This window comes from Corvus cornix, chromosome 2 (assembly GCF_000738735.6).
Source record: "Corvus cornix cornix isolate S_Up_H32 chromosome 2, ASM73873v5, whole genome shotgun sequence".
Lineage (NCBI taxonomy): Eukaryota > Metazoa > Chordata > Aves > Passeriformes > Corvidae > Corvus > Corvus cornix.
The window spans coordinates 34,217,048-34,231,632 of NC_046333.1; the positions used below are offsets into that span (position 1 = coordinate 34,217,048).

The 14,585-nt window shown below is 39.7% G+C and overlaps 1 protein-coding gene across 12 annotated transcripts in view; it reads right to left on the reverse strand.

Annotated features, from left to right (window-relative positions):
* Window positions 1-14,585, reverse strand: part of ULK4 (unc-51 like kinase 4) — a 255,460-nt gene that overhangs the window by 117,827 nt on the left and 123,048 nt on the right. For all 12 annotated transcript variants that reach the window (XM_039570901.1, XM_039570876.1, XM_039570906.1 and 9 more), the window contains one exon: window positions 14,169-14,274. In XM_039570901.1, coding sequence (XP_039426835.1) covers window positions 14,169-14,274 — 106 coding nt within the window. The remainder of the gene's footprint in view (window positions 1-14,168; window positions 14,275-14,585) is intronic.

Here is a 14,585-nt window from a genome sequence, read left to right on the forward strand (position 1 = left end):
AGTTAAATTTTCAAGACAAGCAATTTCAGGGCACATAGAGTTCAAACATTTTGCACAATTTGGCCTGTCAGAATACTGCACTGAACTGGGACAGTGGTTACAATTTAGCCTGGAATCCTGGATGTCACAGGCAGCACCCACACTGGCCAGGTCCATGGAACCAAATTAGAAAGTTACTGCAGGAGTTGTATTTTCTGCCTTCTGGATGGGTTACTGTAGCACTGCATGCTGCGCAGGACTGCACGCACACCCTTCATGAACACAGGTTTTCTTTCAGGGCACACAGGAGAGCCCCCCAGTCAGCTCTTGCACTCAGCCCAGACTGGCTATCTCTGCATCTGGCTGATCCCATAATGCACAGACTTGGTCTGAGTGACTGCCTGACCCATAGGCCAGGCAAGCAAAATCTTGTAAGCAGCGCTATTCTTCCTGTGTTTTCTGTCAAAACCTGTAAACTTGCCTTGATAATCTGTTCCTTTGGGTATTCTATCTGCCTTTTCCTTATCTTGCTTATGACTCTTCCTCAGAAAGCTGCCTCTAAATTTATCTTCAAGTGTTGCTGTTTGAACCACATGCTCTTTTAGCAACATTCAAGGTAATTTCTGAAGAAAATGCATAGTAAGTAACAGTTTGAGCTTTTTTCTTCTAGTAAGATAAATAATGGAATAAATCCACAATTCATGTCCTTCTGGGTTGAATGATGGGATCAAAATATACAATATCTGTCTGTACTTATTCAGCAAAAGTATGTATTGGAAAGCCTGTCCAGCCATCATGGATAATTTTACTGTTTTTTCAATCTTTATATAACACATATAGTAGCATTAGTTCTGCTGTCATCCAGGGAAATAAGTTGTACTTCCTGGCTGCATCATTGGCTAAAAACTTTACATCACAATATGGGCATGTTAGCTAGGAAATATGACCCTTTAGAAGTGTGTATAAATCCATTAACAACACTTTACTGGATTTTTTTCAAGACTCACTGGAATAGGGATTAGAGGTTTTTGAGTAAGCAATCTGAAATATGACAAATAAATAAAGAATGGCCCTCAGGAAAGACTAGACAAGTTGAAACTGAATGGATGCAGGTGAACAAGAAGTTTCTTTTCCTTATCTTTTCAAAAGGTGGGTAGTAGTAGGGAGAAAATCTTCCCTGTTTTTCCATTCTCCTAAGAGACAGAAGACAGCTTCAGACTTTATATAAATATCCTATTTCTTCTCCCATTCATCTTCAAAATTCAAAGGGAAGCACATAACATTTTCCTCAACCAAAACTAAGGAACAACTAGCTGATGCAGTATCTTCTAATAATATGGAGACATCTATGGAAACATTTAAACTTTATTTATGAAACAAAAACCCCAATGTTTATCAAGTTAGGGCCTCTTTAAGAGGAAAGTAAAACTGATTTGCTTAAAGCTCAGATCTGAAACCCATCACATGTCCTCAAGCACATGTCTTTGCTGACAGATTTGCCTTCATAAACCCATCTTACATAAATAACATCTTGGTTCACTTAGGAAAAAGCTTAAGCTAAAAGGAGATAATTTTTTTAAAGCATGGATAGACAAGTTTGGGTTACATTTATGAAATGTATTTTCTTAAAAAAATGAATAGCATCATTTTAGACATCTACATTTAGACATCTACATTTTTGTCACAGCAATTTAAATAACCACTGTCCCTCAGCTGGAGGTCTCAGTTGCACCTCAAACAGGTTCCCCCATCATGTGACTTGCAAAAACTGCCTACATGCAGCTACATTGCAGATAAAATGTAAATGAACATGTATACAACTACACACAAAATTAGTTACCCTATCAAATCTACAAGCATTGATCAGATGCCACAGGAAAAATCTACCAGTTGAGGAGTGGTAACTTGTCTAAATAACTTGTATGAGAACACAAATACTCACTGGAATATATACTGTCTTAAGATGGCGGAAAATCCATATGTAAAGACTTCAAAAGAAATTTAACTATAGAAATGAGTTATTGAATATGAAATGCACATTAAAATGTAACTTAAAGTGTTTGGAAAAGCTAAGCTAAACAATATTATAAAATTAGATCCCAAATAGCAGAAGAAAACATCATCCTAAAAAGACTACATATAAATGTTGCATTTTAGGCAAAAGTCTGAAAAATAAAAAATATTTAGGTGGAAAAGGAAGAACACCACAGGAAAAGTCTCAAGGAATATAGACTACTACTTTGTGTAAAAATTGGGAATTTCAAAAGGCTTTACAAAATGTAAATAACTTCAGTTTCTCCATTATGAGAAGCATTTCTGCTTTAAAGAGAAAATTATTTTAAAGTTTGATTGTCCACATTGGTTTAAACGTATCTGTTCAGTACACAGTTTTCCTGAAACTAACTCAGAAGACAAAAACATCTGGCTGCATGGGAGCTATGGCAACTACTGAACACATTTAAAACAAAACAAAACCCCAAACCATTCTTCAAAGCAGTGAAAAACCTCAGATTTCATTTATCTGTCCACTAGATAGATCTGGTCCCGCCAAAACTGGCGCTTGTTTTTAGCAACTGACAAAATTAACTTCTTTCAGTAGGATCATACAAGTGCATCTGAAGAAGACTTTTTCCTATGACAGAATGATTGATGTAGTTTAATTTTGTGTATAGTACTTTGTACTTTTGTGACTTTACACTTACCTCAAATTGGCAGTGGTACATTGCTTTCATACTGAGACTGTTCTAACTGCTGGAAGAGAACATATGGGATAGCTCTACAACCCTATGGCATACTAACTGTATTTAAAATGTGTCTCTTTTCAAATATATATTTTTAATTTCATCTCCTAAAATGACCTTTCAGCTTACTAATTATATATGACAAAATACACAGGGACATCATAATAATTAGATTTAACTTATTATCCGTAACAAATAGTTTACATTGTCAATATTTAATCTGTAGCTAATATGACAAGTACATGCTTACCTAGTTATTCTTTTTTTCTCAAACTGACCAAATCCACTAGTGTTAATACATATTATTTCAATTGCAGTTCATGGGAATATTAACATAATGTCAAATGACAATGCTTAAATCAAACTGCAGGAAAAGCAGCACCTAGAGTAAATGCAAAGACCCCAGTCTCAAGAGAGGAGGGAAAAAAAATACCATTTTCATGACTGAGTGAGAAGGAGAATAAGGTTTGATGACTTTCCTGGTTTACAGTCCTGAGGCTGTCATCAGGAAACCTTTGGATACCCACAACCTCAACCTGATGGGAAATCTATGCCTTTTATTTTAACAAAAAATTTTACTTTTTCAGTTTAGGTTTCTGCCTCCAAATAGTATCAATCAGAGCATTCACTCAGTCCAAACCTTAAATCTTAAATAGGTATCGGATAGGTACAGAAAATGTGTATTATGATTGGCATTTTAGAAATATAAAGACAGAACAGGCTTTGAAATTGCTGTATTTATTGAACTAACTTCCCACTATTAACCTAAGCTAATCAGTTGTACAATCAGATGTCTGCATAAAGCCTCTCAGACTAGAATATAATGGAATGAAAACATTTTGAATATTTTTTGTTATTATTCTGTTCTTTCCCATCAATTAGGACTTAGAATGAGATATCTTAGGTAGTTCAAGCAGCCAGCTATGCTGCAAGATGATCTGCTTGGCTGGCCACAGGGATAGATAGCATCAGGACACCTACTCCAGCCACAGAAACGCCAGTACTCTCTTACAGTACAGCACTAGAGAGACAAGATGTAACAACCTGTTGAGCCTTTTTTCACTTATTTTATCCTTTGATGTTCTAGCAAGCATGCTGTGACATTTTGTGCCTTATGGGTACGACTCTCAACAACAGGCTTGGTTCTACTTGACTGGCATAACTGTTCCTCGCAGCAATTACCATTTCTATTTTCATCCTCTTCAGATGGCTGCATTGATGGACATCACAGGATGACACAGCTTATTTTTTCCTCAAAGACTTCACTACTACCATGCTATTTTGACATGATTCCCACATATCTTCCATGATAGGAGGCTTCTAAGTTTACCCATGTGATGTTACACACTTCCACCTGGATGATTGGCATTTTGGGTCAGAAAAATATGTCTTAATACTGCTAAAAAGCATTTTGAGCTTCGTAACATCACAGAAGAAACTTCCTCAGGCTCAACCACCATTGACTTCTCATATAAACTGTAACTCAAATAAACACAAGACACACAACACACAACTACTATCTTGAGACGTTCATAGAGACACTTCTGTGCTCAAGAGTCAAACTGCTTCAGTACTTCAGTACTAACTACTTCAGTACTTCAGTACTGGCAAGGAGCTGTGAAAGGCTTACATCCTGCATAGCAGAGGCTGCAAGTCCCTAAGCAAGGGACTATCTCTCTCTCATCCAAATGATACAGAAGTAACGTCTGCAACTACTCAGACAAGGTGATACATGTATTTTTTATATTTTAAAATTATTTCTTATTTTACATTGATTTAATTAAGAGCATTTTGTTTCTAAACATTGACTAAATACAGAAAAAATACTTTTAGGTTCTCACTCATACTGATTTCACTAACTTATTCTCCCTGCCAATCTCTCTATTCAGAATCACAATACATTGCATATGAACTAAGCTTTACAGTAAGCAGATATAAAGCACTGCCATAAAAAACCTTTTCTACCTTCAGTCACTAAACAAATACTTCTATATTGTATCCTGTAAAAACTTCTGCAGGAGACTCCTAGGAAAAAACAGAAGCTAGTAAGGAATGAGTAAATGACTCCAGAACCAGTCTGAATGTGTACCTGATTTCTTCACAGACTAAGTCCGTGGGTTTTATTTGTTCTTGCTTTTTTTTTAAGGGGCATATTAGTTTAAACAATGTATTCTATAGAATTTTATAAGTACTGCCTTTCCCTTGCAAGAAGACTCCTTCTGTATGACTACTCCATGGTCCTCTTCTTGATCACTGTCTTAAGAGATAGTTAATTTCTCCCATCTTGGAAGAAAATGCTGCAACTTTAAAGCCAGCTACTCCAAAACCTCAATTTTACCCCTAAAATCAAAGTCACATGTAACGTCACACCAATGCCTTCTCAGTATTGCACTGTAGCTCAGACTACTGCACAGCTGGGTGCAGCAGGGATGTCAACTTACTGCAGTCTACCACTTAATTTCATGAACATTGGTGATGTAGCAGGCCAGAGAGCTGGCTAGGGAGCTACAAACTGTTCTTAAACAGTGTGCTATGGGCACCATGATCAAATGTCTTTTGGAGATTAAGCTGAAATCAAATTATCTCTGAGGAACTGAAAGGTAGAAGAATATCCTCCTAAGGTTTAGGTAAGTTAGAAATGTTTGGGGTCTATCTAGAGAGCCCAGAATTCATAGTCATGATTATGGTAGCAATAACTATCGTTTTGTTAAAGATCTGTGTATAAAAAACCCCATTTTTTTCCTTTTTTTTTTTTTTCAAGAAAAAGGTTAAAGTTGGATGTTGGTCTTATAAGTGCCACTTTTTGGATATGCAGCATTTAACAAGACTTTAACAATACAACACACAAAGACATTTGAAATCTAATTAGTCTCTTGATATTTGCCTAAAAGTCAAAGCAGTGGACCACAAGATGAATAAGGATACTTCAGCCATGAAAGTTGATCTTTCTTTCATGAGGTGTAAATGAGTTATGATCATCTGACTAAAAACTTTATTGCAGATCTGTTCTTTTTAATAACTGTCCCTGCTTTAAGCACCTAGCATGCTTTCTTAGTATGATATCGAATATTATGGCTGACATTCTACACTTCCACCAAAGGTCCTTCTTTAGGAACTTTGGGTTTTACCCAAACTGCTTAAAATACCATGTACTACTAACAGCTGTCACATTTTCACACAACTCAAAGATTGCTTTTATTGTACTAAACTAAATTTCCCTTTTACTTCAGTTTCTGAGACTTGACATCATTAAGACATTAAGTTTAGGATTTGCTCTACCATATAATGGAAACTTGTTTTTAACATTCAGACAAACATCTGCTTATACTGCTAGTGGTGGTTACTTCAGTACAGTAGCCAAATACAAGATCACAGCAGTACAGTCTGGGAAAGGTAGTTCAATTCAACATGACTGTATTGAACTTTTTATGTAAATCATCTCCTTACAAGACCATCATGAAAAAAACCTGGTAACTGATTTATGGAGTATAATGAGATTCAGAAAAGCTAAAAATGTAAAATCATTCATAAGTAATACTCGCCTGAAAACAGTTTAGTAGATCAGCTTTGAATAACAGTGGAAACTTGGAATTAATTTTAAACATGCTGAAAATAGCTTTTTATATAAACATAATAAATGCAATGCATTATCAGGAATAAATAACTGCAGACAGACTATAAGAAATATCTACTTCAGCCTGTAAGATCTATTTTCCAACAACCTGTTTTGTTCATTTCTTCAGAATGAAGACCTTGTGAAGCAATTAAAGTCTTAGAACGACATTTCTCTGCAATGTAGTATGATACACCCAAACTCTTCCTATAAAAAAAATGATGCAACAGTTAGATGAAGAAATTTCTTGCCTTTGAATATCACCCATGGACAAACAGTACTCAGAGGTGGAAAGCACTGCTAACTAGACAATGATTGAACTTTTTCTATTTTTAATTTGTACAAAGTACTTGAAAAACAACCAAAAATCCCAAAAAATCACAAGTAAAGAAAAAAAGCAACAAAAAGATTGAATTGAAAGCGAAATAAAAAATTTGTGTATCTATGAATTGTACTTGAGTACCAGAATTTCACTACATTAAGTGCTGTGGTGCACTTGGCTATTTATTACTCATCACATCCACATAATGAAGCAGCCTTGCACACTAACACCACTTGCTTATCAAGCAGCCAACTTCGTGGTTTGTCTTATGTCTAAATTTGTCCGTGTGTCAGTGCTTGTCACTAGACACATATCTAAGAGGCAGTACGCCTTTTCAGTAGACTGCTCTAGCACCTGGGTATAGAAACATGATCAACCACTGTACTCCTACAACACTTGCTTAGGAACTCATAATTTCAGCATCTAGAACAGGGTTCTCATTTTATAGTCAACAGATGTAAGCCCTTTTAATATGACAGGCACAGAGTAATGTATAGCTGGTTGTTTCATGACCAGTAGAAGTAACAATACCACTCTTTGTACCTATCTGCATCCTATTATCTCTGCCTACTTCCACGGTAGTAAGTCACCATCCTCATCACTGATGACTCCCTGCCCCTGTTTCTGAAACCTTGGTGCTGCTTTGTCCTATGTCACCCAACTATAAGCACACCCTCCTGTTGGGGTCCCTCCCCCGCTGTGTAGCCCTGGGAGAGGGGCCCTGAGGGCACAGACACGGGGCTTCCCTGCCCCTGCTCAGCCTCGTTCCCATTGGTTGGTTTGTGTTCCCTGCGCGGGCAGAAGGACCCTTGGTCCCGTGACTGGAACAGTTCCAGGGCAGAGCTCCGGCCATGCGGCTGGAGAAATAAACATCTCTCTGAAACAGCTATCAAGAATCTGTCTGTCCATATATATTTCCTTTCCACGGGACTCCTGGTTTGATATATGCGTGTTGCAGTATCCCCACTGCAACAAATGGTGGAGAATTGAGAGCAGAACGATCCCCGATCCCTAAGCGACTGATTTGTGTGAGTAAACCCTGGAAACTTTGGATTCCTCTTCTTGGTTTTGCTTTGCTATTCCGTATCTAAACTATGGAGGAACGGTGGGAAGACTCTTGGCTCTCAGAGCCGCATATGGACATTTATCTTAAACTTAAAATGATTCTTGAACAACGATTTGTAAATTTTAGCTTGATTCAAGCTCAGAAAGAACTGAAACACTTCCTGGCATGGTTGTTTAAGAACTTTTTCTATGTTTCTTGGGATTTAATTCTTACCAAGGGCTTTTGGAAAACCGTTTGGACACAGTTAATACTGGAGTGAAAATATATGCCGATGGAAGAATATTTTCGTGAATATTATTTAGTTACCGAGACTGTTGAGCAATGTCAGCTGTGTCCTGGCGAAGGGAAGCCTGGCGCAGGGACCGTGCGACCCAGGCCACGTGCACCGAGCGCTCTCCGAGCAGCAGCGAGGCAGTTCCCATGCGAGGGCGGAGCCACGCGAGCCGCAGTGTCGGTGGCGGAGCGAGGCGCGGCGGGAGCGGCGGGACCCGGCGGTGCCCGCCCGGCCCAGCACGGCGCGTGGTGGAGCGAGCCCCGTGAACGCCCGGCCGAGAGGGGCGGCGCGCGGGCGGTGGCGGGCGGCAGTGGCGGTGGAGCGGAGCCGCGCCCAGCCGAAACACGCGCTGGAGCAGGGCGCGGGGGAGTCGTCGCTCGGGGGCCCGGCCGAGACGTGGGTACAGCACCAGGCAGCGGCAGCGAAGCTGCGACCAGAGGAGGCGACGCACGGAGAACTGAGCGGCGCGGCCCGGCCCGGCCCGCGCGGCCCCGAACGCGACCCCGGGAAGAGCGCGCGGGCACCAGCAGCCCTGACAATTCCAACACGGGAGCGACCGAAGGAGAGAGCAAAGACGCAGCGAGACAGAAAACAGCAGCCACTCGGAAAAAGGAAAAGATCATAGTAACTAAGACCTTAGGGATAGTAAAATGGTATAATGTTAAGCAAAATTATGGTTTTATAACAAGGTGTGACAACCAGCAAGACATATTCGTGCATAGAACTGCTATTAAAAAGAATAACCCTGAAAAATGCATCCCAAGCTTGGGAGATGGAGAGGTGGTGGAATTTAATATTGTACTAGGGAGAAAAGGGTTACAAGCATCGCAGGTCACTGGGCCTGGTGGTGTTTCTGTAAAAGGCAGTATATATGCAAAAAATCGTAGTCATGTTAGACAATATCTCCATTGTAAGCCCCCCCACAGTTTCCCTTTCCTAATCCCACCTTTCCCTTTTACCCTATGTCCTATTACCCCCAGTGTATTCCCAATCCGTTTTTTCATCCATGGTTTCCCTCACAAAACCATGCTTTTGCCAATTGTTTCCCCAAAAATCCCTTTCCAATGCCGAGTGGGGGATGAAAAGGGGAAGAAGTTAAACCCTCTCCTGCCTCAGTTTCCCCACAAAGCATGCTCAGAGAATTCTGTCTCCCTTCTGTCAGCCCTAAGATGTCCCACAGAATCTGTTTGGACATTTAAAGACTCAGGAGGGTGGCTTGTTTTGTTTTGAAACTGTTCTTGTTATGTTTATCCAGTTGTTTTCATTCTCCTTTTATTAAAATAAAACGGGTGAGGTGTTGGGGTCCCTCCCCCGCTGTGTAGCCCTGGGAGAGGGGCCCTGAGGGCACAGACACGGGGCTTCCCTGCCCCTGCTCAGCCTCGTTCCCATTGGTTGGTTTGTGTTCCCTGCGCGGGCAGAAGGACCCTTGGTCCCGTGACTGGGACAGTTCCTCAGCAGAGCTCCGGCCATGCGGCTGGAGGAATAAACATCTCTCTGAAACAGCTATCAAGAATCTGTCTGTCCATATATATTTCCTTTCCACGGGACTCCTGGTTTGATATATGCGTGTTGCAGTATCCCCACTGCAACACCCTCCAGTGTGAGTTGCTCCCATGCACTGACCAAGCCTGTGGGACCGTTTCATAGGTACCCTCCTCAGGCACTGACTAACACATCGTTAAATTCAGTGGTTACAAACCTAAAACAGAGACTGCAGGCATCCTGGAAAGAAAATGGGAGGTGAATACTGAAAAGGCCACGGAGATGTATTAATTAGTAACAGGTCTTTACATATGTAATGTATAAGTACATATATATATTTTGTACATGTCATGCATAGCACTGTTCTATTTGCTGTACACTAGTGAAGAATATTTAATTGATAAGGCTATTGTCTTTCCCTAAACTACACCATTAACTTGGGTCTCTCTCATCAGATACTGTTTATTATAGATTGAATACATATTCTGTATATTTGGATCTCTGTGCTCGTTCAAGTGAACTTAAAACTGTCCAATATCAAAAGATGGGGAAGGGAGGAAACAAAGACTGGCAGCTAGAAGTCAAGACAGAAGAAGAGAGGGTAAGTGTCACTCTCTTAGAAGACCATGCTAAAAATGACCACAATTGTCTTAGCTTTTTAATATCTTTCCTTAACTATTCACCAGGGACCCTATATTAATCCTAGTCTCCTTACTGAATTCCAGTCTCAGTAATTAAACTGAATTGCATTATTCCCCTCTGATTATTAAGTGGAAATTGTCATGAATGTTAACAGAACAAATGTTTAATAGCTGATAACACAAGTACAGGCCATTTTAAATTCCCTCTGTGACTTCAGTTGCATATGTTATTCTCCATTTCACCTTTAAACATTTTAAGTGGTTATCAGTACATGTCTGATATATTGTAACACAAAAGGACACAGTTCCGGGATGAGAGAAATTAATGCCAGGCAATCCACCTTCTATGAAAGTTGCTGAAATGCACAAGCATATCATAGTTATTAACAGGAAATCACAGAAGTAGTAATGCAGAAAGTGCCATCATGCAAGACTTTCTTGAGAAAGGGGAAAGTTCAACATGTAAGCTACAGCCCCTTAAAAAAAAAATCTATCACCTCATACAACTCCTTTCAGCAGAGAGTTCTGAAGGCTAACAGGCACAAAAGGAAACAGTGATGTGGGTCTCTAAATGATCTGTCTGCAAAAATACAGCTTCTTGGCACCTGAAGAAAGGCATGCACAAAATCGGAAAGAAATCTTCATTGCTAATGTCTTGACTCTTAGATACAAAAATCTTGACAGGACTGACCACCTAACCTGAGTTATTTCTTATGTTCAGCAAGTATCTATGGTTTTTAATTTCTAAAGCTCCATATATATATGAATTAATTATCACAGTGTAATGGAGAAATAAGGAAAACTGATGACCCATAATACTCTGTCTTCAGCCTTTTTATTTTTTTTTAACTAGGCAAATAGCTCATGGATGTTGAATACCTTCATTAACGGCACAGACACAATGTTAATAGGATGTAATAACATGCATGTTCAGCAAGTTTACAGATGACATTGAAATGAAGAAAGCAGCTGATGTGATGATGGATTGAAGGATTCAGAAAGAGCTCAAGAAGCTGAAGAGCTCAAAAGAAAGGGCTGCCAGAAGCCTTTTAAAGTTTAACAAAGGCAAATACAAAGTTCTGCACTTGGGAAGGAATACATTCATAAAATAGTACAGAGGCTGAAGATACACATATCATGCAATCCACTCTCCCGAACACCTCAGTTGCCTGTCTCTGGACTTGCTCCAGTCTGTCAATGCCTTTGCTATAGTCTGGAGCTCAAAACTGGACACTACAATGAATGGAGGAGTATAATCACTCTCCTCCACCTTCCAGCTTTTCTTTCTCATCGCAGCCCTCTTTTGCCATGATGGCTACAAAGGCACACTGCTGACTCATGTCCAACTTTTCTGTTTGGACTCCAGGATATTCTTCTGCAAGAGGGAGCTCAGTTTTCATTTTACTAGATTGCATTCTTCTCCATCACACAAAAGTCATTAAAAAAAGAGAAGTTAAATGTCAAAGATTGTTGTAATGCTAGGTTTAGTTTAGCAGGCTGCAGCTTTCCTGAGAGCTCAACGGAGCTGCTTAGGGCAGTGCAACCATGTCACTATCCCGTAGCTCATTTCGGATGGCTCCGTGGTTTTGCTCCAGCAGCTATCAGCCTTACAACACAGTGATGGCAAAGGAGGTGAGAAGGGTCTCCCCATGAGGGTTTGAGAAGATTTTTAATCAAATCTTGTCCCCGCGACCCTCAGAGGCAGAGAGACCTCGTGATCCCGGCGCAGGGAGGTTTTGTCAGGGGCTCAGGAGGGGTACATGGGCAGAGTTGGGGTACAGGAACCAGTAGGGAGAGCCTGAGGGAGTGGCAAAGGCTAAGGGGAAGGAACAGGGCGGGGAACAATCTGGGATAGAAAAAGCAATAGGTAAACAGATCGCCACAAAAGATATGGCGGTGGAAGTTTAAGGTATTTTCTGGATGTGAACACTTGTCTATTTACAGATGGTAATGCAAAGGATATAAAGCCCTCCAGTTTGCACAGAATAACTTATCTCCCCTTTTAATTAAAAGAAAATCTAGTAGTCTGCAATTACAAGATCAATACTCTCATAACATTCTTGCAAACCAAATTTTAGAAGTTCTTTACTTGACAATTAGACCCTAAATCAAAGCGCTGGCCCAAATCCAGGTTTCCAGTACTCTGAAGATCAGCCAATGGGGAAAAGGGATGAGAGAAGATGGGGAGACTTGAGATAAATTATTTTTGGCTGCTGTGCTTCTTTCTCTAGTGTGGTTGCTGAAGTTCAGTGAGCCCAAGTTAGTGTTATCTAATCACTATTAGTCTGAAAATATTACTGGAGTCATTATGACATAACACAAAAAAAATACTTTAATAGTATTTCTATCCTGCTTCCTTAATTTGGAAACTAACATGACTGAAGAGATGAGTTTTATTTTTGGAGCAGATGAGAAGTGAAAGAGCACAGACATAATACCAGCAGCATAAAAAGCACACAGGAGTTTGCTCTGTAGGACAATAAAGAGGAGATATTTAGGGAATGAAGGCACTTCTGCCATGCTCTTAAACAGTTTTGCACCTAATTTGCCACACAGAAAGGCAGAATATATTACTTTAAAGAAGGCATGCCAATTATGTCGCTTGTGGGACTTGAACAAACTTCTTTGCATTGTGCAGTTTTAACAAGTTACCCTGCTGCAACTGAGGTCAATGCCAACTTAGGATTTTGCCTGACAGACCGCAGATGTGCCTAAAGATAGTAAAAGCAGCACATACATCTAAATCTCAAGAAACCCCAAGAAGTTCTAAGTGTGATAGGCAGTTTGGTGAGAAACAACCAAAGAATCAGAATCCTATGAACCAGCCCTTTCCAAATTAGTCATACTATTCTATTCTCTCTCTTTTTTTTTTTTTTTTTTGGCTCTGTTCTCCACTAATACACCACTAACTTCAGAGTGGGTCTGTTTGTGACAGAGGAGAGGAACATGTTACTAGCAACAACGTCAAGTACCAGTATGTCTCCTGAAGAATTGCATTGCCCATTCAATCCCTTAAGAGTAAAAAGTTAAGGAATTCAGCTCTCTTGCTTTCTGGGTCAGTGTTTTAACTACTACGGTAATTACGAAAATGAGGACATGACTACTACTACCCATCATGATTGGATTCATAGGCTGGTATGCATACCAGCAAACAGTACAAACGGTAGCACGGATCTGTACTGCTAGATGTCACTCACCCATTCATGATAAACAAAAGAAATGCTATCAAAATGTACATCTCTAAACAAGTTTATAATTTATACAGATTTCCAATAGCAGAAACCTTTTCTTCAGAACCAGTTTCTAAATAAAAGAAGCTTAGATAATAAAATACAGTGAAATGAATCACGGAATCATAGAACAGTTTGAGTTGGAAGGGATCTTTAAAGGTCATTTAGTCCAAACCCCTTGCTATAAGCAGGGACATTTTCACGTAGATCAGGTTGCTCAGAGCCCTGTCCAACCTGACCTTGAATGCTCTCAAGGATGGGGCATCCACCACTCTCCAGGCAACCTGTGACAGTGTTTTATGACCCAACTTAGGTGATAAACATTTCATGAAAACGTCCAATGTTTTGTAGACTAAGACTTTATAGTCAGTTTGGGCCTCACCCCATTAGTCTACATGATTGGGCTGGAACAGAAGCTCTTTCTTAAAAGTGTGCAGAAATACAGTCCAACTTATCCTTTCAGGAGTTTAACCAGTGGGAAAAGGAAGACCTTGCAGAGGTCTCTCCCTACACTCTGCACTGTTATAGTCAGAACTCCAGCCCATGCCTTCCTTCCAAAGGCCATTCTTCACAGACATAATGTCATTTTCAGTTAGTAATTCTTTTGTAAGTGCATTTTCTTGAAAGAACAACGTTCTGAAAGCAAAATTTATAATCAAATCAGGAAGGAAGGAAGAGGAAGTGATGAGGAGGACATCAGTTACAATGCGATTATCTACCAACCACAACAAAATCTAAATAGATAGAAGTTTAGTTTCACACAGTGCTGGCTACTACAGACTGGGAAACATCTACAGTGAGGAGAAAAAAGTTGACATACCTTCTTCAAAGAGAATCATCATGTTCGTACTTTTGTTAGCAACGATATTATTTAGTAAGGCGATTACAGTTTGCATTGTATTCCCAAGTATACTGTCCTGGTGTCTCTGCAAAAACAAAACAGTACAAAACCCAATAGGTCTAGTATTCCTTTTGCAAGGTTAGAAGACTATTACCTTAAAAAGTGTGGTAATACAAAAGCAGTACTTTCTCAATCCCTTAAAATTTGACATTTAAAATACTATAAAACCAGCCAAGTATCTTAGTAGATAACATCAGTTTCAGGGATCCTAATCTACAACCTTGGACCAAAATTTCTCCCACGTTCTTTTAAATTAAAAGAATTCTTAACTAGGTCTAATATGTCAGGACTTTTAAAAATGGCATAGAACTTTATCAACCTAATTTCTATATATTC